General features: G+C 35.2%; 2 protein-coding genes across 6 annotated transcripts; one reads left to right on the top strand and one right to left on the bottom strand.

The window, feature by feature from the left end:
* Window positions 1-1,741: 1,741 nt before the first annotated feature.
* On the top strand, window positions 1,742-22,026 carry LOC143447536 (protein transport protein Sec31A-like). Of its 3 annotated transcripts, none has more exons than XM_076947765.1 (27): window positions 1,742-2,008; window positions 2,097-2,295; window positions 2,582-2,716; window positions 2,985-3,095; window positions 3,183-3,305; window positions 3,954-4,079; window positions 4,183-4,353; window positions 4,519-4,647; window positions 4,798-4,884; window positions 4,990-5,133; window positions 5,215-5,289; window positions 5,473-5,550; window positions 5,778-5,919; window positions 6,796-6,876; window positions 14,004-14,182; window positions 15,083-15,209; window positions 15,539-15,693; window positions 15,805-15,981; window positions 16,171-16,315; window positions 16,483-16,562; window positions 16,649-16,745; window positions 16,868-16,938; window positions 17,120-17,329; window positions 18,881-19,099; window positions 20,351-20,491; window positions 20,565-20,636; window positions 20,763-22,026. In XM_076947765.1, exons 1-27 carry the CDS (start codon window positions 1,803-1,805, stop codon window positions 20,940-20,942), a joined length of 3,660 nt encoding a protein of 1,219 aa, XP_076803880.1. In that variant the 5' UTR covers window positions 1,742-1,802; the 3' UTR covers window positions 20,943-22,026. The 3 variants fall into 3 exon arrangements, with proteins under 3 accessions (XP_076803880.1, XP_076803872.1, XP_076803888.1); XM_076947757.1 differs by having other exon boundaries at window positions 4,183-4,356; XM_076947773.1 differs by lacking the exon at window positions 6,796-6,876 and having other exon boundaries at window positions 4,183-4,356.
* On the bottom strand, window positions 7,637-12,409 carry LOC143447885 (uncharacterized). 3 transcript variants are annotated; one of them, XM_076947785.1, is made up of 9 exons: window positions 11,354-12,409; window positions 10,596-11,190; window positions 10,292-10,400; window positions 9,639-10,019; window positions 9,341-9,539; window positions 8,997-9,120; window positions 8,761-8,828; window positions 8,521-8,650; window positions 7,637-8,425 (listed from the first exon to the last, which is right to left on the bottom strand). In XM_076947785.1, exons 1-9 carry the CDS (start codon window positions 11,636-11,638, stop codon window positions 8,193-8,195), a joined length of 2,124 nt encoding a protein of 707 aa, XP_076803900.1. In that variant the 5' UTR covers window positions 11,639-12,409; the 3' UTR covers window positions 7,637-8,192. The 3 variants fall into 3 exon arrangements, with proteins under 3 accessions (XP_076803900.1, XP_076803910.1, XP_076803918.1); XM_076947795.1 differs by having other exon boundaries at window positions 9,341-9,536; XM_076947803.1 differs by lacking the exon at window positions 9,639-10,019.
* Window positions 22,027-26,082: the final 4,056 nt, after the last annotated feature.

The following is a 26,082-nucleotide window of genomic DNA, read 5'->3' as shown; positions in this document are numbered from 1 at the left end:
AGCAATAATTTCTCTCCGCTTGATACTTGTTTGCTGAGCTTTAGTATGTACAGTTTTTGTTGCATTCTACACTCTTTGTTTATTTATTTTTTTATCTTGCCCAGATTTGGCACAATTCACTAATTATTATACTGAACAGCAACAAGCATTTTTATGCCCTGCCGAAGGCTATTACGGAGAATATTAACGATATTAAGAATCAATTCCAAAGTGCAATTCAAATGTTATGGTAGTTGTTCATCCATAACACTTTCGATACAAAAGTCTATAGACTATAGACTTATAGACTCAGCACAACAAAAGAACATATCCCCTAGAACAGTGGTTCCCAAAGCATGGGCTGTGACCCAAACTAGGGTCGCGAAGGGTCAAAAAATGGGTCATGTCGAGACAATACAAACCTGGGTCTCGAAGGTCAAAAATGGGTCATGCTGTATATTTTCAACGTTCCTTTTTTCAAATTATTTTAATCTCTTTCACTACAGAATGAAATGTCTATGTTGCAATAATAGACTGAATTATTGCATCATAGACATTTCATCTGACAGGTTTAACAGCTGTGTGGTAAAAGGTAACGTGGTTTATAATTCCACTAGTCGAGATGAGTTGATTGCGGTATTATTTTGGAGTAAAGTTATTAAAGTGAGGGGCAAGTCCAAAAACAAGTTGATATTATATGAAAGAACACTACTAACTGAACATTCTGGTAAAATATTTTTGAAAAATAATTTGTGGTTAGGTAGTTATCGACAAAAGAAAATTGCAAAAAGTCTCAGTATTTGTCCTTCATTTTGACGTAGATCAAGGCTCTTGTGATGTCATAGATTAGTCAAGTTGCTTGATAACATGCTGCTGCTATTGCTTTCCTTGAGCGGTAGTCAACTAAAGTCACAAATGTATGTCACAAGGGTTTAGTCTATGTCCGATTAGGCGTCATTTGAAGAAATTAGCAACGTGAAGTATTGTAACTGAATAAGTTACAATTGTTTTAAACATAAAATATCCTGTAGCCCAGTCATTTGAATCCGTGAAGTTACGGTATCTTTTGGACTGTATAGGTTACCCGACAAACCGGTACTGTACTGGTTGCCGTGGTCGTGCTATAGGCTGTCACTTATAAAGCTATTGGCAGTTGAAACAAATACTTTTATGATATGCAATTATACAGTAGGTATTGCTAAATTTATGAACTTGCAAATGTTGTCTGTAATCACCTATGACATCACAAGAGCCTTGATCTACGTCACAATTAAGGCCAATTTTGCGATTTTCTTTTGCTTGTAATTGACTAACCATGAAATATTTTTCAAAACTATTTTGCCAGAGTATTCAGCGAGTAGTATTCTTTCATATAAGAACAACTTGTTTTTGGACCAGCCCCTCACTTTAAATAGGCTTACTGTGTTTTGTTGAAGGGTTAATTAAATTAACATGTTAGAATGTTAATAATTGTTCTCCAATACACTAATTGTGATAAAATATGCTGTTGGAGACTTGGGTTGCGAGGTGTTCACCAAATTCAGATTTGGGTCGCGCTCAAAAAAGTTTGGGAATCGCTGGCTTAGACATAATTGGGCAAGTTAACTTGTGCATATCAATCAGAATATAAAGACCTGTATGGGAAAGAGTTCTGTTGTCATATTCTCTTAAAACTTCATACTGGCTTGCAAAATTGAATTAAAACTGAAATGTTTATCTTCCAACCTTACTCTACCTTCTGTTTTTTTTTTCTGTTAGGCCCCATAAGTTAAGTCAGATTTTTGACACAGTTTATATAGGCCTATATAAAATAAGCTTCAGACATGGTAAAAATTAAAGAAGTTTGCGTAACTGCCAATTATGCTTGGAGTCCAGCTGGAAACTACCCAGTGTATATTGCAGCTGGAACAGCAGCACAGCAACTCGATGCAACCTTCAGTTCAAATGCTCAACTAGAGATTTATGCTATTGATATGGCAGATACAGCAATGGTGGCAAAGTCTGCTGGAAAAGTGGAAACTACAAACAGGTGGGTCTTTAAAAATTACGAACTACCAAATGCTGCTATACTGAATGTATAGACTTGAATCAGTTATTTGAGAAAGATGTTTTTCCAGGTTTCACAAAGTCGTATGGGGTGAAGGTGGTTATTCAGATACTTCCCTGGACAGTGGTGTTATCGTCTGTGGCACAGATAAAGGAGGGATTGAGATATATAATCCTAAAAGTGTTATGAGTGGTGATGATGACTGTGTTATTTTCTCAACTACAAATCACACAGGTCCTGTTAGAGCTTTGGACTTTAACAAATTCCAGGTAAGTTTCAAATATTTGGTTGCCATAAAACAACGTCTTTTGATTAAATTTCTTTCAACCCAACATCGTTTGTAAAACAGTTTAACTGCATGAATGTGACCCAATAATAACTACAAACTGTTTAATATCTGCCGAGGTGGTTTATGAGCGAAAGATTTGTGACCTATTGGGGCAGTCTTTGCAATTTGTTTTAGTTGTGTTAGTTGCATGCAATTATTTTCGTAAGATGAAGAATTGGATGTGTTAGTTAGAACAATAGAAGCAAAATACAATTTTTGTTATTCAGAAAAACTTGTTTGCATCTGGTGCGAGTGAAAGTGAAATTTTTATTTGGGATTTAAAAAGTCCTGGCAATCCCATGACTCCAGGGAAAAAGACGCAACCAACTTCTGCCATTAGTTCTATTGCATGGAATCAACAAGTAAGCAAGCTTTTGTGCTTAATCTGCGATTTTGTGTTCGATATCACACAGTGTTTGTAACTTATAAATATACACAGTAAGTATACATACAATACCATTAACTATGAATTACCACTATTGTTATTAATAACCGACTAAAATTATGAAGTTAAAGTTACATACCAATTAATATAAAGTTCAATTAACCATTGTTTTCAATTTGGATAAATTCTTCCATTGTTAACCTTAAATGACGTACTTAATTCATTTCGTTTCTTTGTTATTTTAGGTTCAGCATATTTTGGCATCAACAAGCACTCTTACTTCTGGTCCTTGCTGTGTTGTATGGGACTTACGAAAAAATGAGCCCATCATAAAAGTTCAAGACCCTGCTGGGAGGGTAATGCATTTGCAAAGTATTTAATTTGCCGACTTCTGTTATGTTGAAGAAAAGACGTGTATAAAATTATAGAGACATTTTATACAGATGCAGTGCATTGATGTTGCTTGGCATCCAGAAATTGCTACACAACTTGTACTAGCATCTGAAGATGATCATGCTCCTGTGGTTCAGTTGTGGGATCTTCGTTTTGCTACCTCTCCAATGAAGGTAATTTTAAATAAATGTTTCTCATTACAAATACAACTTTTTTCTTTGAATAACTTAAATTACGGGATATCTAACAGAAATATCCATCGAATGTTCATCGAAATATTGAAAAATGATCTTGAGTATATATATTTAGTAGGGATGTGCCGCGAGGAAGATTATTCGGGTTCGTGCGAACCCGAATATCGGGAAGGTCGAACGAATCCCGAATCTATTCGTATTAGAACCAAACAATAAAATTTCATCCAAAAGTTGTCAAGTCTTGCTTGTAACATGATGTAATCGATAAACAAATCGCTTTCTTTCAAAAAATAGTGTTTACAAAACGATTGAAAAAGCAAAATCGTTAGGAAAACGACCTTCATTATAAGTACTGCTGACTCTAGTTTAGCTTTGTCGGTAAACTAGATCATCATTTTTAACAAAAGTCAGTAAATTTATAAGTAATGTTGTATTCGGGTTCGCCATTGTTGGTATTCGTGTTCGCCCGAATCTTCCATAAAGGCGATATTCGGCGAATCTATTGGGGTTTGGGTTCGTATCGGCCCATCCTTAATATTTAGTATGCTATATTATCTGTTTTTTTTTATGATACTTTTGTTTTGTCACGTTTAACCAGTTGTGTGATTTTCAATATATTCATTTCAGGTATTAGAGAAACATGCAAAGGGTGTTGTTTCAGTAGCTTGGTGCTCTCGTGACCCAGACCTCCTTTTGACATGTGGTAAAGACAATAAAATTTATTGCTGGAACCCCAACTCATCCCCACCTGAGGTAAATTGGCAATGTAGTCCAATTATTCATCAAGCAGATGATTTCTTGCACATTTGTGCCACTATACAGATTTAATATTTTCGTTAAAATTGTTTTTTCACAGGTTGTACATGAATTAGAAACACATGCACAATGGTGCTTTGATGTACAGTGGTGTCCCCGAAACCCAAATGTCATATCAACAGGGTCATTTGATGGCCATATTACTATTCATTCACTAATGGGTGGAGAAGTTCCTTTGGAACAGGAAACTGCAGATGACAAACAAAGAAATGTTGTGTGTTTATTTTTTTGTTCTTCCATTTGGTGTGGAGTATAATTACTTAGTAAAGTACTTATGGAACAATTGGAAAAGTTGCAAACTTCCTTCTCTCTTTCATGTTTTTATGTATAAATTCAAAAGTTGATTTGTAATAGTTACTCTTGTGGTTTGACTTAGGTTGCGGAGGCATTTGGTTCTTTGCCAGTTGCACCACAGCAAGCCACTGCCTCAAAGCAGGTCAATGTTAGCGTTCCTTTAAAGAAACCACCAAAGTGGATGAGAAAACCTTGTGGTGCTACATTTGCTGTAGGTTCCTCTACTTTTTCTATAGTGTACATACCACTCATTACTGAACATGCAGCCAATATTTTACTAAAATCATATAAACTAATGTAGACTGTAAAGGCAATTTTGTTGTGTAATTTCTTTAGTCATATAATTGCATACGTTTGGTAGTTTGGAGGGAAGTTGGTGATATTTGAAGATGTGCCAGCAAGTGACCAACAACAGCACATTATTAGAAGAACTGCCACAATAAACCAGGTATGAATAATCACATGTCTTATTTTGACTATAGCATACTTGATTACTGGAAAACATCTGTCGTTTCTTCCAACCATTGTATGACATAATCTTTACGTTGTGCAGGTTATTACTGAGCAGAAGCTTCTGGAACGTTCTATTCATTTGAGACAAGCCCTCACAAGTGACCAGCAGTGTTCTGAATATTGCAAAAAGAAGCTGAGCAATGCCAGCAATGAATTTGAAGAGAACTTTTGGAATTTCTTAAAAGTAACATTATTCGGTCAACTTATTTATCTTAAAAGTAGCCCCAGCATAATTTTATGGGTTAAATGTTAATTCTTGTTTCAGGTAAATTTTGAGCCTGAGCCTAGAAAGCAGTACCTGCATTTACTTGGTTATGATCCAGCTGATCTGGAAAAGAAGGTTGGTGGTTTTTACAAGGGTGATTTATGGTGATGAAATTAAGCTATGCAACTTGTCAAGACACAACCTTTTGTTCTGTATGACTTAATTCTTCTTCAATACATTAAAGTTGAAAGCTTGCAGTGTATATTTAATGCTAATATTTATTAACTGTGTGTAAATCGTGGTTGCTCTCTGTTTCAGTTTAATGCTGTGATTGATGGAAAAATGGTTAACGGAGATTTATCAGGAAATATTGAACAGCTTTCTTTGGGAGCAAAGGTGATAGTAAAAGAAAAAAGTTGCAAACTTTATATTATGTATGGGACTGCCGGTATTGTGGATATGAAATAATACCATCAGTGAAGTGTGTAGCTTTTATTGTGCGGTTATTTGGCAAGCATTCTCCAGCACATTTAACTATGACTAGAAATATGCTTACATATTGCCATGGGTTGTTGCTATATTTTCAAGGGAATTTTTTTTATTGATGTTTGTTTTTCCCCTAGGGTGAACCACTCAATTCGAGTTTGCACAATAGTAGTTCAAATAATAGTCTGGATGCTTTTGATCAAATTTCTGCAACTCAACAGACTTCTCCAGAAAAGCCTGATGACGAGAAACCTATGTGTATTCCGGTTGCTGATGAAGGTATTGTTGTGATATACTGTATTTTAGACAAATCAAACTTTTGCTACATAGCATTAATATTTCATAATTTAAACAAATTATATGATATACCAGTTGAAATTTGTATTAATCAATATGTACTATGTTGGCCACCAGGCATAATTTCAATAACAACGGATGTTATTCTGGTGTAAGTTTTTCTATTGTTGTAATCTGCCCTGATGAAGCTCACTCGCATGGGCCAGTGAAACCTTGGCTATATAGAAGAAGTCATAGACCAGAAGAGCCGCCTTTGTTATTGTAATCAATATCTGTTATATATAACTTACAAACGGGTAACTAAGTGACCAGTATGCTATGGATAGCTCATACTCAAATATGTTTTTGACGGTCATTGCGAATATTTTTATGTTATTGAAATTCTTTATCTGCTTTCTAACTTTCGTAATCTTGTGATAACTAGGGATGTGCCAAATTGAACAAAAATCTGGATATTACGGATGAGTGTTGACCATTTTTGTTATGCTCATAAATTCGAATCAATCGCATAAAATCTTCTATTTTTTACAAAAAAATAATAACTAACCGATAGGCGTTAAGTTTTTTATTGTATGATCGATTATATAAAGACAAGTGAAAGGTTGTGATAATTATTATTGGTTTTGTATAAACTTAAAACCGTTTAAATTCATTCATTTACCAACAAAATGGCAAGTTTAAGCATGAGCTGTTTGTTCTTTATGCACTCTGAACAGACTCAATGATTCTGATTGGAATGGATAACAAAATATGTTATTTACACACATCACACAAATCTTAATTCGTTTCAGTTTGGCACCTCCCTAACCCCTACTGAAAACATTGCGATTAACGTATCCAGTAAACTTACTAATTCAGACAGTAAAGAGTCAAATGAATTCAACCTTGCCGTGCCCATTATTGGGCGAAGAATGTCAACGCTAAACCAACTAGCAGAAGGTTGTTTTGCAGTGTCCTTGAGCTTGCTGAGCTGTAAATAGTGCTAATAATGTACATTTCTAATTGCAAATTAATATCGATGATTTTGGTGTGATTTTTTTCACTGGATAAAAAGCTGATGGTTTGAGTAGATAGTTGATTACATTTAGCAATATGCATGCTCAGAATTTGCAAGAAAATTTTATACTGTTGTATATGAACTATAATGTCCTACTGTTGTCAATTCAAAAACATTTGAAGTAGTTGAATTTAATTTACAGTCAAAGCAAATTCAGCCAGCATTTAGATATAATGTTCTCATTAAATATTTTTCGCTCGTAATGATTGATAGCACAAGATTTTGGGAACGTGCAGAGTTTTATTTTTAAATAAATTTTATTCATAGTTGTTTATAGAGAATAAGAAAACTATGCTTGTTGGCTAAATTTCATTCGACATTTAGCGAAATTAGTTGCTCTTGCAAAAATCATAAGCCCATGAAATTCATTTTTTTCTATTTGGTATGTCATAATTAGGGCAACCAGTTTTTTGACCTAAAAATTTTAAATTTTGACCTTAAAATTTGCAAATTTTGACCTCATTTTGACCTAAAAAGTTTACATTTTGACCTTATTTTGACCTAAAAAGTTTACATTTTGACCTTATTTTGACCTAAAAAGTTTAAATTTTGACCTCATTTTGAAAAACGCTATACTGATAGTCTCTACACTGTCTACAGCAACTTTCTAATCTAAAGCTGCATTTAAAAATGACAAAATGCTTTTCTAGTGTTGACTTTTTTTTCGTTTCTGCGTATTAAGATTGACAACTTGCAGTTTCAAATGCAATGACGTCACATCGTGACGTCACCAAACGCGCTGAAAAGCCTTCCCTCTCTTTGTGGCTTGGGTTCTAAGTAAAATTTGCGGGACTGGACTTGTTTGCGGTACAAGAAAAGAGAAAAACGGAAGAATAATATTACAAAATGGTTACAAAATTACAAGTTTAATAGATTTTGACCTAAAAAAAAGACCTAACGAAACAATTTGACCGTATTTTGACCTAACGTAACATTTTGACTTTATCTGACCTAATAACTTCTATACCACACGTCGTACAAAGCTGAAATTTGTTTTGTGCTTGTTTCATAGCATTCTGAGCAGGTAACAAAAAATTGACCATATTGACTTTTGGTTGCCCTAGTCATAATATTAACACTGTAATTGTCGATATATAGGAAGATTTTTCCTATATACTTCCTCTAATGAAGTTCATCACCAAGCACATTTAGAAGAAGAACTATACAATTTTTTCTATATGTACTCAGTTCCATGGTTTCATTTGATCCCCAAAGTCTTCCAGGTCTCGTTAGACCGTTTACGTAATAAGATCGCAATCATGTCTGCTTGAACTGTATAGCTGGCACTGACCACCGGTTGGTACAGTTGAGGTACGTAGAGTTGGTTTGTATCCAGGGAAGGACTCTGCTGAAGAGAGTTATTGTTATTGTTGATGTTTCTGTCTTTGTATTCGCTGCTTTCTTTGGTTATTTTCAAGCGTAAATCCATCCCTGCACAAAAGTTAATATTGATATTTGGTGTTTTGTTACAATATGCATAATCCAATCAAAATGCCCATACTCATAATTTGTTCAAATCAGTTCACCGTTTGTCTTGACTTGAATGCTGTTTGCTGGCAGTAGGTGAACACCACTATGGGATACAACCACCTTGACAAACTTTTCAGTCTGGGACCATTGAAATGAGGTGATAGGAGCTATATCAGTTGGCTCCCCCTAACATGGTTAATATATATAGTTGTTTTAAACTTCATTCCATGACTAAAGAAATGATCTAGTGCCTTGGACCTGTATGATTTAAGGACACTTTGTTTCATTATTTTTACCCTTTTATTGGAATAGTTGCTTGGTAGAGTCGAACTTCGCTTAAAGGCTTTTACTTCTTTGCTTTTTTCTACACAGAGAAAATATCTTCGTCATTTCAAGTTTTTTTTTTACTCTAAGTTAAATAGTTAAAATAGTTTAAGACATTGACCTGCTACTTAAAACCATACTTTTGTGAATCATTATTCTGATGACTTCGTGTTTGCTAATCAAATAAGTTATAAGGTAATTCACAAACCTTCTCTTTTATCATGAACTGATCTTGCTCTTCTTTGACCACGAACAATTCGATCTAAACTCACTCCACTAGCAAATTTATCCTCCTCTGTTTGTACTCCAATGTCATTTAGGATTGGTGTTGTCTATGTACAGTCTCAAAATTAATTCTGAATAAATTTTTATAACCTGTATTTTTTTTACAGCCTATACAGTATATTTATGCAGTAGGTCTATATCTTTGTGTTTGCTTGTGCCTTTTGCTCATTAAGTTACCGGTATTTAATAAATGACACCATAATCAAAGACAATGGAAAGTAAGTTTAGTATGCAGAGAGTTACTACAAAAATTTTGTTATTTCCTACCTGTGTTTCAGTTTCTCTTGTCATTTGAATGGTCTGGCTGTGGGTTGTAGTTTTTGCTTTTTGCGGAGTTTGTGTGCTCTTGTCTGAAGGGGATTGATTAATAGTTTGACTTCCTTGTGTTCGACAAAGGTCTTCCAAGTGCCAAGGGTATATTTGAGTCATCCTTGCTTCTGCGTTGATTTCTGTCTGGCTTGATCTGCTGTAAAATGGAATACATTATTACATACATATGTGTTATAATACTATGTTGACACTAATGATGGTTTTCGGTTTTTGGCTAATGCTCTAACAAAATTACCTTTCAAATCGAGTTAAACTTTTTGCTCGAAAAACCCGTCTTCGAAAAAAATTTGTCAGTCGTTTTTTTTCCAACTGTCTATCTGCTAATTTATCAAGATCCATATGAAAGACTACTTTCCCATCTAAATGAAGCTTGTTATCAGATGGCTGCTTAGTTCCAGTACATTCTTTTTGGACGTTAGAAATGATGCCAATGGCTGCTTCTTCACTGTTGTGACAAATTTCAAAATTTTTTAACTTTGGTTCTTTTTTTTGAGGCTTTTTTGTGCCTGGAGATAAGCTTGCAGGTGCACTGTGTTGTGAATTCAGGACCTTGTGTTCTAATTTTCTTGGTTTCAAGGATTGTAGTTTTCTTTGGGTTCCTTCTTTTTTGTTCAAGCTAAACAATTTTTTTAATACAATAGACAACATAATGTTCAAATATGTTTAAAGTATGTTTTCTTACTATAAAAAAGTGAACATTTGTTTGTCAAAGAAATGAAAAGTTTGTTGTTTTTTGTTTCTTGAATTAATTTGTGTTTGTCTGAACTTTAAAATCTATTTATAAAATTCATACATTAAGCTTTCCTTTTCATAGATATCGATAAGTAGGCCTATTTATAATAGAAGCCTGAAAACAACCAAATATTTTTTGCTGACTTACTACTGTACCTTTTATTTGCATTATCTGATTCCTCTCTGAGTTGCATTAATTTTGATGAAATTGAACTTGTACTTGAAGAAGGTTTTATTCGTTGGATTTGTGGTGAAGAGGTGACATCTCCATTAAAACAAAATTTTGTTAGATGATTTAAGAAAATCGTTCTATTGATTATTTAAATTCTCCTTTGCTTTTGTACTTCAATAGGTTTAAAAAAGCAATTTTAATTAATTTTTTCTGATTTATCATCATATATCAGATCAATGCAGCTGATATGATATATTTTCAGTACTGGTACTATACCAAAATCTGTACTTGTTTTATAAGTTGAACTTTCTCCATCCACAGTTGCGCAACGTATTGGTTTCCATACTGCATACTTCCCATTGACAGGATGTATCTTTCCTGTACTTTGCATATTCTCGCAATAGTCTGGCGGCTCAATGTATGCAGGTGGCTGTGCTATGCCTAAAGTTCTTTTTGTTTTAGAGAATTGTGAGATTTCTTCTTTTGTGAATATCCTTACACTTATACTCCCATTTTCTGTCGCCCTGTTGACAGATTTTGTCGGTTGCGCATCGCTGTTACTAGATTTATGCTTTTTGTGGCTTTTTGGTTTTGTCCTATTATTGCTGCTATGATTTGCTTTTTCTGTGCTCTTGTGTTGTGAGATTTTGTGATCAACAATCTCATGAGCATTGCTTCCTTTCAATGTCTTTTTTTTCTTTGTCTTTTTGCTGTTAGTTGCGTTTGTGTCTTGGACACTTGCTTCCTCCATCTGTTCATCACGTGGTGTGTGTAGAGCAGGTTCTTGAGCAGTGTTGCTTATATTCCATTTGATTTCTTTTTTGGATTTGTTGGCGTTGCTGGACACTGCCGCGACCTCTTTTTCAGTTGTCTTGGGCAGGACCTAGATAAATCAAAATGACTTAAAAAGTGTTGAAAAATCGTTGCCGACTATTGCATTAAAAAGTACCGCATGTGAAATGCAGGTTATGTAGTTCTATTTTTATGATTATAATTTTATTTTCCTATTCAAATCAGCGAATATTGATAACATTTTAACAATTAACCTCTTTCATGTTTCCATTCTTTGTGTGATAAGATTTTGGTAGCTTTTGTCTACTTGAGTCCTGGGATTGTTTTTCGGATTTGAGCTTGCAATTTTGATTTGCTGTGTCAGCATCTAATTTGTGGCTTTTGCTTATCTTTTTCCTGGCTTGTTTCTCTTCAACAAGCTCTTTCTGCAGTTTTTTCTTCTCCTGAATCAGCAAAAGTTGGATGTCAGACTTTTCTTGGCACCTCTGAAGTAATGAAGTTATTTCTTCCAGTTTTCTTTGTTTTTGTGTTCTTGACATTTCTCAGGTAACAGTTCAGTTGTTAGTTACAGACCATTTATCACCTCATTCTTGCATTTCTGTCTGAGATTGATCTCCTTCCCAAAACAAGATGCAATTTGCAATTTGATTTGATGTCATCATAGAAAATCTATTACAATTCTGTTAATATGCATTTTACACCGATGTGTAATGGCCAGGGTTTACAAACGTTGTAATCAATAAATACATTATATAACATTAACACCATTTTTGCAATACGTGAGCTTCATTCTTACTTAAGAACTATATACATTTAGTTTTTACGTCCTTCTGGCTTAGTTTTGACTGTCGTGTAATATATTCTTTCCTTTTTTTCTGCTGTCACTTCATTTTCATTTTCACTTCATTTTCAATTTCTTCATTTTTAGTACTGTGATGTGTTGCTTTAGATTAGTCTTTATTTTAACATATGCAAATCTGTGTTGCTTAGCATGGCCGATTCCCAAACAGTTTGCTATTCCACTTCAGTTAGGACCATCTATCCACAACTACAATCTTTCCGATTGTTTTTTATAAGAGATTGTCGAGTAAACTTAGATCTCACTTAATGTTTTACGTTCTTACTTAAGTGCTTTATCCTTCAATGTTTTTGTATACCACTTTTCACGCTTCACTGATAAGAATACATTCCTCATTTTTAATGCCATTCTTCATTTCACAAACCCTTTATAATTTCTTTACATTTATAAAACAATGCAATGATAGTTCATATTTAATTTCTTCATGTATGACAAAAACTTAAAAATTTTTTCAAGTCTTCTGATTACTTTTTTAGTTTACCACCACTGTACGCTCAACAAATAAAATAACAATTGTATACTTTTTATCTTTCCAAATTGCAATGAAGGATATAATTCTCTTTTAAATATCAGGTATTGATTTGTGACTTCATTTATATTGATTTTATTGTCTGCTTTCTGCTATGTAAAGTATTTAATTAACTATTTCAATGAATGAACTCTGAAATTTCTAATTAAATTTTTTAGAAAGCAATGAGCATTACTTTCCGAGTGTATAGATATATCTAAAACATACACTCCCAAGCATATTGTCTGCTAAATTGCCTTTACAATATTCGATCTTTTCCCTAATCCACAATTCTCCGATTACACCAAGATACATGTGTTTTGTATTTACTTGAATGTGCTGCCTTTACTGTCGCACTGAACCGGTTTAATCATCCCTTTTCACAGGTTATGTATAAAATATTGATGTTTTACGATTGTTCACAAGAAGTAATGATTGATTTTATTGTTAACTTGACCCTAGCTTCAAACTCCTTTCCTACCCTTTTATTACATTCAGCTGCTTTACTCATGAACAACCTAATCTATTTTCTCACAGCTTTTTACAATAGGTGGTTACAAGAGCTTGTATTTTTAACATCTTTTGCATGTAGTTAAAAATGTCAAAGGGTCTCTGTTATGGTCCGTTGATGCACAAAACACACTACAATTTTCTTCAGACCACTGCTTTTCAATTGGCCTCAAATTACTTGGCCAGTTACCGCTATTCTAAAGTGGCTTTGCTTTTTGGCACTGTGATAGCTATATTTTACGACACCAACTTGCTTCCACTGTAGAAGCTATTATCGGCATAAATGTATAGTAGATAAACTAAATACTTTACTCAGTCTATATCATAAGCAGTCAGCTGGAGGTTCAAAACACTTCACCTCCCAATGAATGATGCAATCATTTTGTTATCTTTTCGCCAGTATGTAGTGGACATTATTGACCAGATTATGTCAACTCCACTCCACCTTTGCTCTCTTTGATATCTAGTCACTTTAATTTCACTAATGGCTCTTGCAGAGATACGACTGCAAAACCAATCTACTCTATAGTTTTAAATTAGAAAAAGTTTAACTTCAGTTAAGTGTTTCATTGGTAGTGTGTGGCGTTTCATTTTAATTTAGAGAATTGCCACATATTGATTCTGGTTTGTGTGTTTCACGTGTTTGCAATTGTTGAACTGCACTTGACCTTATCAAATTTTTGGAAATGTTCACAATACCTTTCTGTGTAATTCATAATTAATTGTAGATCAATAGTGTAGTAATACCTATTTGTGATTTTGAGACTGTGTGGTTTAAGGTGTTTTTATTATGTTATTTGATGAATTACAACTTGGGTTATATATACTTGTTTAGAAGTGATTTTACATTAATTGCATTGATATCCATATACAGACAATACAGTATACAGACATAACACAGCTGCCCGAATCTACTGATCATAATTCCAAGTCTATCATTGGCTGACTTACATATTATCATCATTATACTGACATTTCGGTGTATTCGTAGCGTAAACCTATGTTTTCATGACAGCTGTTTTTTCAGATTTGGACAGTCTCATAAGCCAGGCCCTGCTCATTGGAAACTATAGTGCTGCAGTTGATCTCTGCTTGCGTGGCGAAAGGATGGCTGATGCAATTGTCATCGCGATAGCAGGTGGACCTGAACTGTTAAAGAAAACACAAAAGCGTTACTTTGCTGCATCACAGTCGAAAATATCTAGGGTAATTTTAGCAATTATTCCTGTTTTTATTTTTAGAAATTAGTTACGACTGAGAATGAACATAATGTAGATTTTGATCTCTGTTAAAGTAAATGTTTGAAATGGGATGCATAACTTTCCTTTAATCTAAAACGGTGGTTCTCAACCTTTTTCGTACCGCGGCCCTTTTAGCAACCCAAGATAACCTGACGACCCCCTTCCAAAATAATTCAGTTATGTACACGCAATTATAAGAACTTCAGAACCGACCATATAACAATGTTTTACAAGAAAAGCAACCGTCAATGCCACTCAAGATTTTTGAAAAGCAACCGTCGATTGGGGCATAGACAACAACTGAACCTGGTGAACTGAAATTCTGCTTCCGCCTAGACTAGCTGCAATTTTCCTCTCTGAGTTAACGCTCATTTGCTACAATATGTTGATCTGAGCCCTTTTTTCAGCTGTATGAGACCTCTTTTTGCCCATTTTTTAAGAAAGAGTAAAAAATAAAACAACAGTAGTACTGTACTTGCAAAAAGAACTAGGCTGACAACGCTAAAATGAGGTGGTAACAGTCCTTTACGGCTAATCTATACAATAATATTATGTAACAATCGTCTTTATCCATTTAATAATTAAACACATTTTTCACTAATAAACCCAAACAATGCAACTGGTCTTACTTAAACTGTTGCACAGCACTGTACAGCAAAAAACTAATCAAAGACAATTCAATTCTTTGCAAACCAGCTTTTAACCACTTCATTTCCTTCAAAAAAAGTTAAAAAATACACCCACTTAACAAAGACATTGTGACCCCCAGAAAATAGGCTAGTGACCCCAGTTGGGGTCGCGACCCCTAGGTTGAAAACCACTGATCTAAAAATTTCACAACATTTTAACAGTCATTGTATTGTAGTTACTGTCATCAGTTGTCACAAAGGACTGGCATGACATCATCAAATCATGTGAGCTTGACAACTGGAAAGAAGCATTTGCTTCATTACTCACCTATGCAACCTCTGAGGAATTGCTAAATTACTGCGGTAAGTAGCAAATTGCACAATGAACCACGACAAGTAAGCAACTGGCCAGTAAAGCCTACAAATATTATGACTGTGAATTGGTCATCGGTAGTGCAATGGCATTTATCATAAGGAAGCTTTGAACAGAGCACAATTCAAACAGTCTATTCACCATAAAAGCTCAATTACTTTTTTGTTACAAAAACATTTTGCAGAAATTTCAAAGCGACTTTGCAGATTAGGATTTGATTAAGATTAACATGAATATGAAAAGCTACTATTCTTATTCGGGCAAATCTCTTGTTCTGACTTGCACATTTCTAAATATATTGTTTTGATAATGCGGGCAGATGAACTTGGTGAAAGATTGGAAGAAAATGAGAAATTCAGAACATTTGCGTCGCTCTGTTATGTATGTTCGGGAAATATTGATAAGTTTGTTCGTTGTTGGGACAAACTTCAACCATCGTCAGAAAATAATGATAAAAATTGTGATTCCATTCAGGTAATGATTCCTATAGGTGATCAGCAAAATTTTACTAGTCATAATTTTAAACTTAAAGGAAATTGCCAGCAACATCAACATCTACAAATTGAAATTGTTCTCACTTTGCAGGATGTTGTAGAAAAGATGTTGGTTCTACTTCGTGTGGTTGAAGCTCGTAAGCAAGAGCGAATCACACCATCATTTGGCGAGACAGCTGCTGACAAGCTAGCTAAATACGCAGCCACCATTGCTGCACAAGGCCAGCTGAGCGCAGCTATGGAAATTCTTCCACAAGCATCTGATAAGGTGAACTATAAGCGAACACTTTACTTAGCACTGTATCGGTGGTGTGTATTTGTTTACTGCAATTGCACTAATTTGTCTTGCAATACCTATGGAAAACAGAATTGTAATACAATGGAATACTGTTGAATTTATTGTATGTAATTCTTCCTTTTTTCATAGCAGTGTATAATTTCTGGTCATTTATTTTAGATGGCCATTCAAATACTTCGAGATCGCTTGTTTCATTCTCAAGGTGATCAAGTCACTGGTAAACAGCCGCCACCGTTTCCATTTACTCATGTCGATGGTGGGCAAAGAACAGAAACAAAGGTCCAACCACATCGTACAGCACAGGGTAATTTTGGCTTGCGATGTCAGGAAGTAGACTACTTAAAACTAATAAACTACTACTACTACTACTACTACTACTACTACTACTACTACTACTACTACTACTACTACTACTGTAAACTACTTACCTACTTTAAATCTCCTTTGCTTTGAATTTTCCAACATTTTCAGGATCTTACAACCAGCAAAACATGTTTTCACCCCAATCAGCATCAATGGTGCAACCTGTCCAACCCCAGCCATCGTATGCTGTGAGTTTAACCATTAAACTTTGTCAAAATTTCTGTAAAAAACATTGTTAGTGCCAGTTTTCTGAAATGGTTATATCCATCATCAGCCAACAGCGTCAAAACAGCAACAGCCAATTATTGGAAGACAAAGAGCAGCAAACCCTTATGTATCTTCCCAACCTTTGCAAAGGTCTCCATATAGTGGTAAGTAGATCTTTTCCACAAGATAAGCTGATCCTTCATGCTAACGGATCTACTTCGAAATGAGATTTATTACACTGTATAGTGTATACTGTTAAACTATATGCCGTTGTTCACATAAACAGCACCACAGCAACCTGCCCCAACCAACATATTTACCCCACAGTCTATTGCAGCTGCCGTGCCACCGAGCGTAGTAAGTGGCATTTGAATATTGACTAAGCTAACGTAACAATTTGGACATGAGATGAACAGGAAACAAAATAGTGTTGTAAAGTATTAACGGTACTATGTTCATTCTGCTTAAATAGTAATCCATTAAAAAATTCCTAAATACCTGTCAGCTTCACAAATCTAACCCAAAATCTTTGGTTTAGGCTCAACCAGCTCCATCGATGTACCAACCACCCTCATCTGTCCCAGTCTCAAACGGGCCTTCGGTGATGCAGCCCAATGTGTCCACACCCCCTAATTCCCTTCCTCCAACTCCAACTGATAATTACGGAGACGGGATTGTGAAGCATAATGTTGGGGGTTGGAATGATCCTCCACCCCTTGACCCCAACAGAATCCCTAAAAAGAAGAAGGTATTTTATATAAACACCATTGCACCATTGCTTTTGTATAGAAGACATATCCTATTGTTAAAGATTCTTCTGTCTGCTTTTTGTTCTACTGTTGTACCTTAAATTTACTCTTGAGGTTGTTGGAAATTTTTCTATGCATGATTTTGTCTTAGTTTGCGGATTTAATTTTCTGTAGTGTTATTGCTAATATGCTAAAGTGTGTTATGTATTGTGCTAGCTGCGGTGCTTAAACCCAAGGAAAGAATAATGCACCATAAGGCTTATAGGTTTGCTGATGTTACCATTTTAAACCTGAATTAGGTCTCGGTGACAGCAAGTCTATCTTCTAACTATATGGTTCCCACATCTGCTAACCCATACACATTGATGACACCTCAAGTACAGGTGTCAGATAACTTAGTGCTGAAATTCTTGCCAAGCATTGAAATGCATGATAGTGTGTTGAATTATTAGTTTGAATCAATTTTTGCACAAGGGTGTAATTTCCTCGTTTTATGGCTCACGTGTAAATCGATGTCCTATGGTCGGCAACTTGTGGCTCTTTCATCCCTCTGCTCTGCTTTGGCTTTCGTGACTTGGAAATGGCGAGCTCGTTTTGAAAAAATTAATATGAATAAATAATCACCATTTGGTTAAAACTTTTTGTTACAGTAATAGTGTCCATGTCTGTTAATTGGCTTGTTTTCCAATCTGATGTAATACAATATCAAAAATTAAAAATAAAAGTTATCCCTGTAGAGTGCCATCTTATATTTTTTTTTTTTTTATTTTACGTAATATAATTCACCCTGCAAAACTGACACACTGAGGAAAATTCGAGTGGTGACATCACAAATGCAAATACATGGCCGTTTGTGGCTCTGAATATGTTTGGTGGAAACAGGACCAAATGGCTCTTTTAATGCTTAAGGTTGCCGACATGTCCTATTACTAATGATTGCTAATTTTCAGAGTGCTATGTTTGTATATTTTGCGCAGTAGTCTAATACCCTTACTAGAAGGCACTTGGGACCTTGTCAATTAATTTGTTGGGTAATGTTACAAATTGTATGTGCGAAGTGGTATTGGTATTTAGAAAACATTTGGCTAGTTAAGCAAAAACATTATAAATTAGTGATCAGTTACACCAGCAACTAGTGCAAGTGTGATTGCAGTATGTAATGTACTGATCGTGAACGTCAATTGCCTAGTTTAAGTTGTGAGTTATATGAAACAAATAAAGTTAATATAACATTGCGTAGTTCTAAAATGGTACTTTGTTTTTATCAAACTACTTGTTAATTAAACGGCTGTGTAATTTCTGATTTGATCTATGATCCAAGTTTAGAAAGCTAATATACAGCTTTAACACTTGTTGGATAATAATTAGCCTTATGATTAGATGCTAATTTTGCATTAACATTTTAACTACTTGACAAATCTTCCAGAAATGGGCTGAAATTTCGCTAAATGAACAATGGTTAAATGGTCTTGCTTTATTTCCAAATCTATTATTTAATCTGCACTTTCTTCTGAATAAAAGAATTCAGTCTTGATACATTTATTTTACAGCCGACTCCTCAACCATTTGTACCCGAATCGCTTAACCTCTTCACCCCCGCACAACCACCTCAGGTTCCACCTGGCCCCATGCAACCAGGGGCTATGATGAACTCAGCTGTATCTGCAATGAACCCGATGGTACCCTCAGGACCTATGATGGGGGTTGTGCAGAATCAAACTCCAAGGATGCAAGAAAACATACCTCAAGGAATGATGCAGAATGTTCAGGTAATGAATGTGTACGTTTTATGACTTCATATATATATTGGTTTTCATTGTGAGAGGAATATTTTGTTGATTATGTCATTATTTTTTTAATAATTATGTTTTTTCCAAAAATAATACTTGCCTAAAAACAAACTCTAGAAATTTTTTTAAGAGTTTTAAACTATATAACATGGTCTTATTTTTGGGGAAAACACAGTAGTTTTAAAGCCTGGTATTAGAATATAAAAATTAAAAGTTTGCTACTAAAAATGTAACTTCCAAAACCTGCCTAAAGCAGAATAACTGTAAAGCAATCCTATGTTTTAGCGTAACAAAGTTTGTTGATAAAATGTTTTAAGATATTTGTTTATTGAACAGTTTTCAAACCCGACTACTACATATGCTGAGGAAAGTGATGAAATAAAGGAATATGAGGTTCATTTAGAACGGTTGAGGAAGAGTAGACTGCATGTATGCAAAGCATAATGCAATATTGCAATAGACAAGGCGTAGCCAGTGGTGTGACTAAATTAGATTTTTGAAAAACTGTAGTAATTCTATGTATTGGGATTTTAATAAAATGTTAACATTAAGTTTACTGGAAGTAAACAAATTGTGGCATAATTAACCAGAGCGGATTTTAGACCCAAAACTCACTGATTTGGATCTACGGAACTTCATCTCTCGATGGAACTTAAAATCCACCAAAATATACTTTGTTTGAATTATTGAAGTTTTTTTTATCAAAAACGTGTCAGTTTATTTAAAACATGTAGAAACTTCAATTGTACAAATGGTTATTGTTGAAACCAACACATGTTGAATTCGGTGTTACTTAATACGACACATGTTGAATGGTACTTAATGTTATGTGGCTGGATAATTGTGTCCTCTGGCAATCCTAAAAAAGAAAATTCGTAAGTGTTTGCTTAATTTGGATCTGATGCTAAGCTTTTCGATTTAAAAAGACGTAAACCGGCTTAGAGGTTGACAAAACATTGTGTTAAAAATTTGTAGTTGTTTTGAAGCTTCCATAGTTTGTGCACTTCTACACCCCCTAGTCTTACACATTGATTTACCACTGCGCAAGTTGGATAACTACAGAACAGTTTAAGTCCTTTCAAGTTGTGGTTTAACTTATATTTATTTTAAATAACAGGCCCCAGTATCTTGAACAGTTGGTCGCTTTTTTACCTCCATTATACATATAACATCTTTCAAAACTTGCTTGTTACCACATTGATGTTATTAAAGAAGTGTATTTCTTTCTAGCAAAATACAGCGCCACAACCATCTGTACCTACAGGAGCGATGAAGGACGTCCCAAAAGCTCCAATACCTGCTGAACATCAGGTTCTACAAAACCAGTTTGACGAACTCATTCAGAAATGTCAGATGCAAACCACCAACCCGGTATAATCTTGTTGTAACCAGAATATATCAGTGGTGTAATTGATGTTTTTTACCGATATTTCTATGTTTACAGCAAATGAAGCGAAAATTGGACGAATGCTCGAAACGACTCGAATTCCTTTATGACAAATTAAGAGTAAACAATGTGAGCATCTCCTTACTCCTAGTGATATGTCATAGTATGAGGATATGCTGCGTATCTAATTAAGCTAAATATTTCATTTCGAAGTCTGGTGAATGTGCATTTTTTCTCAACTAATAAATTTTTCAGCTTTCAGCGAATGTCATTGGCGGTCTACACCAGGTGGCGCAGAGCATCGCATCACGTGATTATTCCAGCGGGTTGCGGTTTCACACTCAGATCGTGTCACATTCAAATTTCTCCGAAATATCAGCTTTTATGCCCGGCTTAAAAAGCATGCTTCAAATTGCGGGACAACTGCGGATTTAAAACATCTCGTCCGTTATCGCAAACCGCGACTTAAAACATTGTGTGAAATGCCACCTTGGAATTAACAAGTGACCGAGAAAGGGTTCAGCTGATGTGTTAGTATTTATCAAAATTCTTGCTTTATAACCGAACCAACCGTTGAGTATTATGCCTGAAGCGGCCATACTCTTGCTCTTCTTAAAACAAGTCAAAAAAACTCCTAAAAGCATGTTTTTGTCGTGATGCGATAACCCTGTTCAAAGTGATGTGATAACCCTGTTGATTTGACTGCTATAGCTTATCTCTTGTTGCTGCTGTCTTTTTACGTCATGTTCGACTCTGAAGCGCTCTGTAGTCTGTTTATAAAAAGCGTCACTGCACTCCGACATTTGGAGCAGAAGCTGAAAGTTTGAAGAATTTTTGCTGCTTCTTGTAAAAGAAACACTGTTGTTAGACATAGGTAATTATATCGTTGTTGTAATGTTTCACCCCGTACAAGTAACCCTTTAACCTACACGTTTTCCACCAGTTTGTGGGTTAAGCTGTTATGATTCTAAGCATTGGTGTCTTCATCTCATCTATAGGTAGCTGTGAATATTATTGGTTGTGATTTAAGCTTCTTTAAGTTTTCTTAAAGCAGCCGACATCCTTTACTACAATGTAAGAGCTGACAAGTGTAAATATAACTAACTGAATTGCGATTTTTATGAAAATGTCGCTAATGATTTGAACGATTTCTCCATGGTATTAGGTGGTTTGTATATAATCGATATTTTATGCTTTTTCCAATGAAATACTTAAAATGCAATTTGCTTTTGTGAGAAAGTTGCAAGTTTACAATTTACAGAACCTACAGCGAAAAAGTTACATACACCAAACACATTCCAGCTTACATACCTAGCTATGGTCATTTCGAAAGCAATCTCGGCTTTAAAAATCTATCCCGTTTCAGATTGACAGTCTACCTATACTATCTAAGTGTGTTCCTTAATTTTGGTAGGCAATACAAGTCTCAAAATATCATTGTAGTATCTGTAAAATGTGATTGTTATTGCTTATCATAGAAATGTGCAATTATTGGCAAAAAGAAATGGGTTTATTTAAACTTTGTGTGGCATTTTATAAGGGTTTGAAAGGGCAGCTCAGCAATCCGCTATAATATATATAGGTTTTGACCCAGCTTGTCATATTATTCATTTCAACTTTTGTTTTAGCATAATTACTGTAAATTGAAAGTAAAACTGTTAAAATCATCCGCAGTAAATTGTAACCACTGTACATGTGGTTTCGACTGCATGGCTTCAAACATTAGGTGTTTTCTGTCACTAAACTTTTCAAAGTCGCAGCAAGGTATATTAACCTAGACATTTCACAAGGTATATTAACCTAGACACGTAATTTATTCAGTTCAATGCCTTGATTTACGTGAATTCAAGATTACCTGAAGCGGGCGAAAAAGGTATCAACATATAGGCCTACATGGCTTTGCATGTAAACTTTCTCATTCGTTAGCACATAACTATTCTGAACGGTTTCGAATAGCCATCTACCGATTTCATGAATGCAAGTAACGATTAAACAAGTATTCAATAAAAATTAGGTTGTTTGTGTACTGACGTATGCAGCCTCATTTTACCGAATTTTGCAATACAAGGTGTCGGTCTTACATCTTTGTTTTTCGTTAAAGCCATACGTAAAGAAGTGGTTATATAACTCGTACATGTAGTTGCACAATATTTGTTGTGAATATGTTTAATTTTCTACTAAAACGACCCCATTTCTTAGAACACAAGAGACGCGCCAGCTATACGCAAGGCCGCTGTAAGGCAATTATTTACAAGTACAGGTTTTTGTCAAAAAAGGAACAACCAACACACTCAATATGACACCACAACAAAAAACCCATGCAGTGAAAAATTAACCCTAGAAGTACAGTATGTTTGCAAACTGACAAACTCTCCACAATTTTCAAATGCAAAATCGTCAACCTTTCTAACAACAAATTTAATCTTGACACCATGTGCATCTTTACCTTTTTCAAAGTCGAAAACTACTTCAAGAACAAATCCCAAGTACCCACGACACTTCTGTCCAATGTGATGAATGAATTCAGATGCCCACATGATATGGACTGTTCTTACATACATATAGGCAAAGACTGCACGTTGGTACAAGAATAACTGAGTACTCGAGATTAGATCGTCCGTAGGCAAAATCAGCAGCAATTGAACATATTGATCATTGCATTACGTACAGCAAAATGGACTCCCACATAAATAACTTTAATACACTACGAAAATACAAAACAGATTACGCAAGTAAAATTCAGGAAGACCAGACAAATAAAAATTTAAGAAGTAGGCATTCGAAAATAGCGTCTATTTTCTTTTAAAAATCTATTAACTTAGAACATAGACCGCTGAAATACAGACCCGCTGATATATTATCTGGAGTCTAGAATATAGACTCCCTAGACTCTAGGGAAAATTGTGTATCCTGTACCTCATCTCGTATGATCTCTATAATATCGTTATATACGTCTCGTATGGTTTATTTCGCACCTGTATCTGGCACATTGTTTTATTGTGATAAACCAGGGGCGGGCAACTTCTTCGGTCGGCGGGCCTGATATGAGAAAATGAAGTAATTGGAGGGCCGGATTCCTGAATCGATACATTAATCGTGTATTTATCCACCTATGCAAATCGTATTTAATGTAAACTTTAATCCTGTTTTCACTAGGTGTGGCTTCTCCTGCACACAGTCACAGCAAAACGTGGCGTACAGTTGCATTGTTTACTGTTGAAACTTGAAATTTGGTGACTTTTCCTAAAAAATGTTCAGCTATCTTTCCATGTTTGTTTTATCATGTAAGACCGGAAACTGTCCGCGGGCCGCTCAAAATCCCGTTGCGGGCCGGGTCCGGCCCGCGGGCCGTATGTTGCCCGCCCCTGTGATAAACCCTACTCATTATGTAACCTCTAACTGCTGTTGTTATCTGTATATACTGTGGACTTTTTATTTGCGACTACTTCCGAATGAAGCCTTTAAATATCGTTATAATTTGTTTTCATCCATTTATTCAAACAATCGCTGTGACGAAGGACGTTTGCTTTTAGCAACCTCGTGGTATTTCAAAAACATTTCAATAACACTACCTACTCTATAGGTACAGGTTTCTCATAAGCCCTACAAAACTATTTTTAAGCTCTCATTTGAAAGTCCAAAAGCCATGTTAAAGCTAGACAGAATGCGGTTTGAGCATCATCTTTGGGGTATCGGTTGGTTCTCCATGAAAACCGCACTTCAACCATTCATGCCATGGTTTACAAGGGTTTGCGGTCACACAAAAGAAAAGTTTCTGCCCAACTTCATTATTTTCCACAAGGTCTTATTACGCATAAGGCACAACCAAATACAGCAGATGCCGGTAGATTAAATTGTTACTCTATATGTCTAAGATGTTAATTCCAGTAAATGGCTAGCAACCTACAGTTTGCTTTCTAAAATTTGCAAACCATCGTCGTATATATGCTAACTTTTTTAAAGCTGTTATTGAGTTTACTTTATTTTATTAATACAAGCAGCGGTTAAGAAAAGATTTAATGGAATTATGAGTTGGGTTGCTTGTGTAATCACATGTAACCTACAGTATCGTTTTATTGGGCTTCACAATACTAATCGTTTGTATCTTTACCTCTATACATTTTTATTTATATAACTCATAGATGTGTATTAGTTACATGTTTTTTGCTGTTTATACGATTGATTTTCAATAAAAAATGACGCCAGTTTCAAAAACACGAAGCCCACGTGACTTTGTTTCGGTGAGAATAGTCCTTTTCTTGATTAGAACGCGCATGAAATGAAGCTGAAATTGCCATACGACTAGGAAGTGTCTTGCCGACAAAGGAGACTCGGGGAAGTGGTGGAAACCACCGTACGTAGTTAACCTCAGGTTAACAGGTTTAGCAGCACAGTAAGTATATATAGTGCATGAAGTATACTGCATCTACGGTACAGGTGAAATAAAATTATAATGGCAAGAAAAATAGAAGGCGCCGTTGATCAGAAGTCGCACAAAATGCTTTGACAAAAGAATAGAAGTCATGTTTTTTTAAGTAAATACGGTATACTCATCACCGAGAAAACGTTGTTGTCGGATACCGGAGTTAACGGGAATGAGTACAAGCATGGGTGTATTAACTGTATTATGTTTGTGGGCTAGACAGTCGACTTCACAACATGACCTACCTAACAGCCCTGCATGTACTGTATATACTATACAAGCACGAAATATTCATAACAAAACATGTGTATATTGAACTAAGCTAAAACCTATGTTTGCTGCTACATAATTTGTACAATCACCGCAGTCATTCAAATTGCCACATTTCAAACGATTAAAGTTCAAGATAACGTTAAACGAGGGGTGAATACGGAATAGTAAAATCTAAACTGACTAAAATCTAGCAGTATTAGCAGACATTTAAATTTTCGTATCCTCCCTTTAGAACGCGTGCTAAAGACAATCAATGAGCGCTTTGCAAAACACCGGCGTTTCCTGTCTTTTAGTGCAGCCTGCAGCGTGCAATTGTGCAGGGGTTGATGCACAGGTCTGTGTACGGCAGCCAGGCGCCTGTGAGATACGTGTGTTGAGCTCTATTTGACAGAATTCTTGTAGAAAGTAGCCAACTTCAGCATATTTTTTGTAAAGGCTAAAAATTTCCAAGGTAAAACTTTTCACCGTTATTTAAACAGTGCTTGTTTTCTTCCTCCAAAAGTGCTGTTTTGAGATTGTATATATTTTTGGAAGAATTTAGCTCGAGTTTAAAAGTAGAACATGCTTTCATTTTCTATCATGTTGTTACAGCTTGCAGCGTATTGGTAACAACCTAGTTTGATAATAACTTATTTAAATAATATCAAAGCAGCTTACTGAGTTTAAATTATTAAGTTACCTTGTAGAAATTAAAGGGCAACACTGAATTGTCCTTGTTTTAGAAAGCTGGGCTGTAAGTAATGCTCGAGAATGATTTAAACCTACTGCAGTAATGTACTATGAATTTTACAACAAATTTTGATGTAAAGTAGGTGGAAATGTTTGTGATCGACTGAGTGTATGCGGTTTGACTCATAATGTTATCCAAATGCCGATCAT

This window comes from Clavelina lepadiformis, chromosome 1, assembly GCF_947623445.1.
Source record: "Clavelina lepadiformis chromosome 1, kaClaLepa1.1, whole genome shotgun sequence".
Classification (NCBI taxonomy): domain Eukaryota; kingdom Metazoa; phylum Chordata; class Ascidiacea; order Aplousobranchia; family Clavelinidae; genus Clavelina; species Clavelina lepadiformis.
This window is presented reverse-complemented; position numbering and strand designations above follow the sequence as displayed.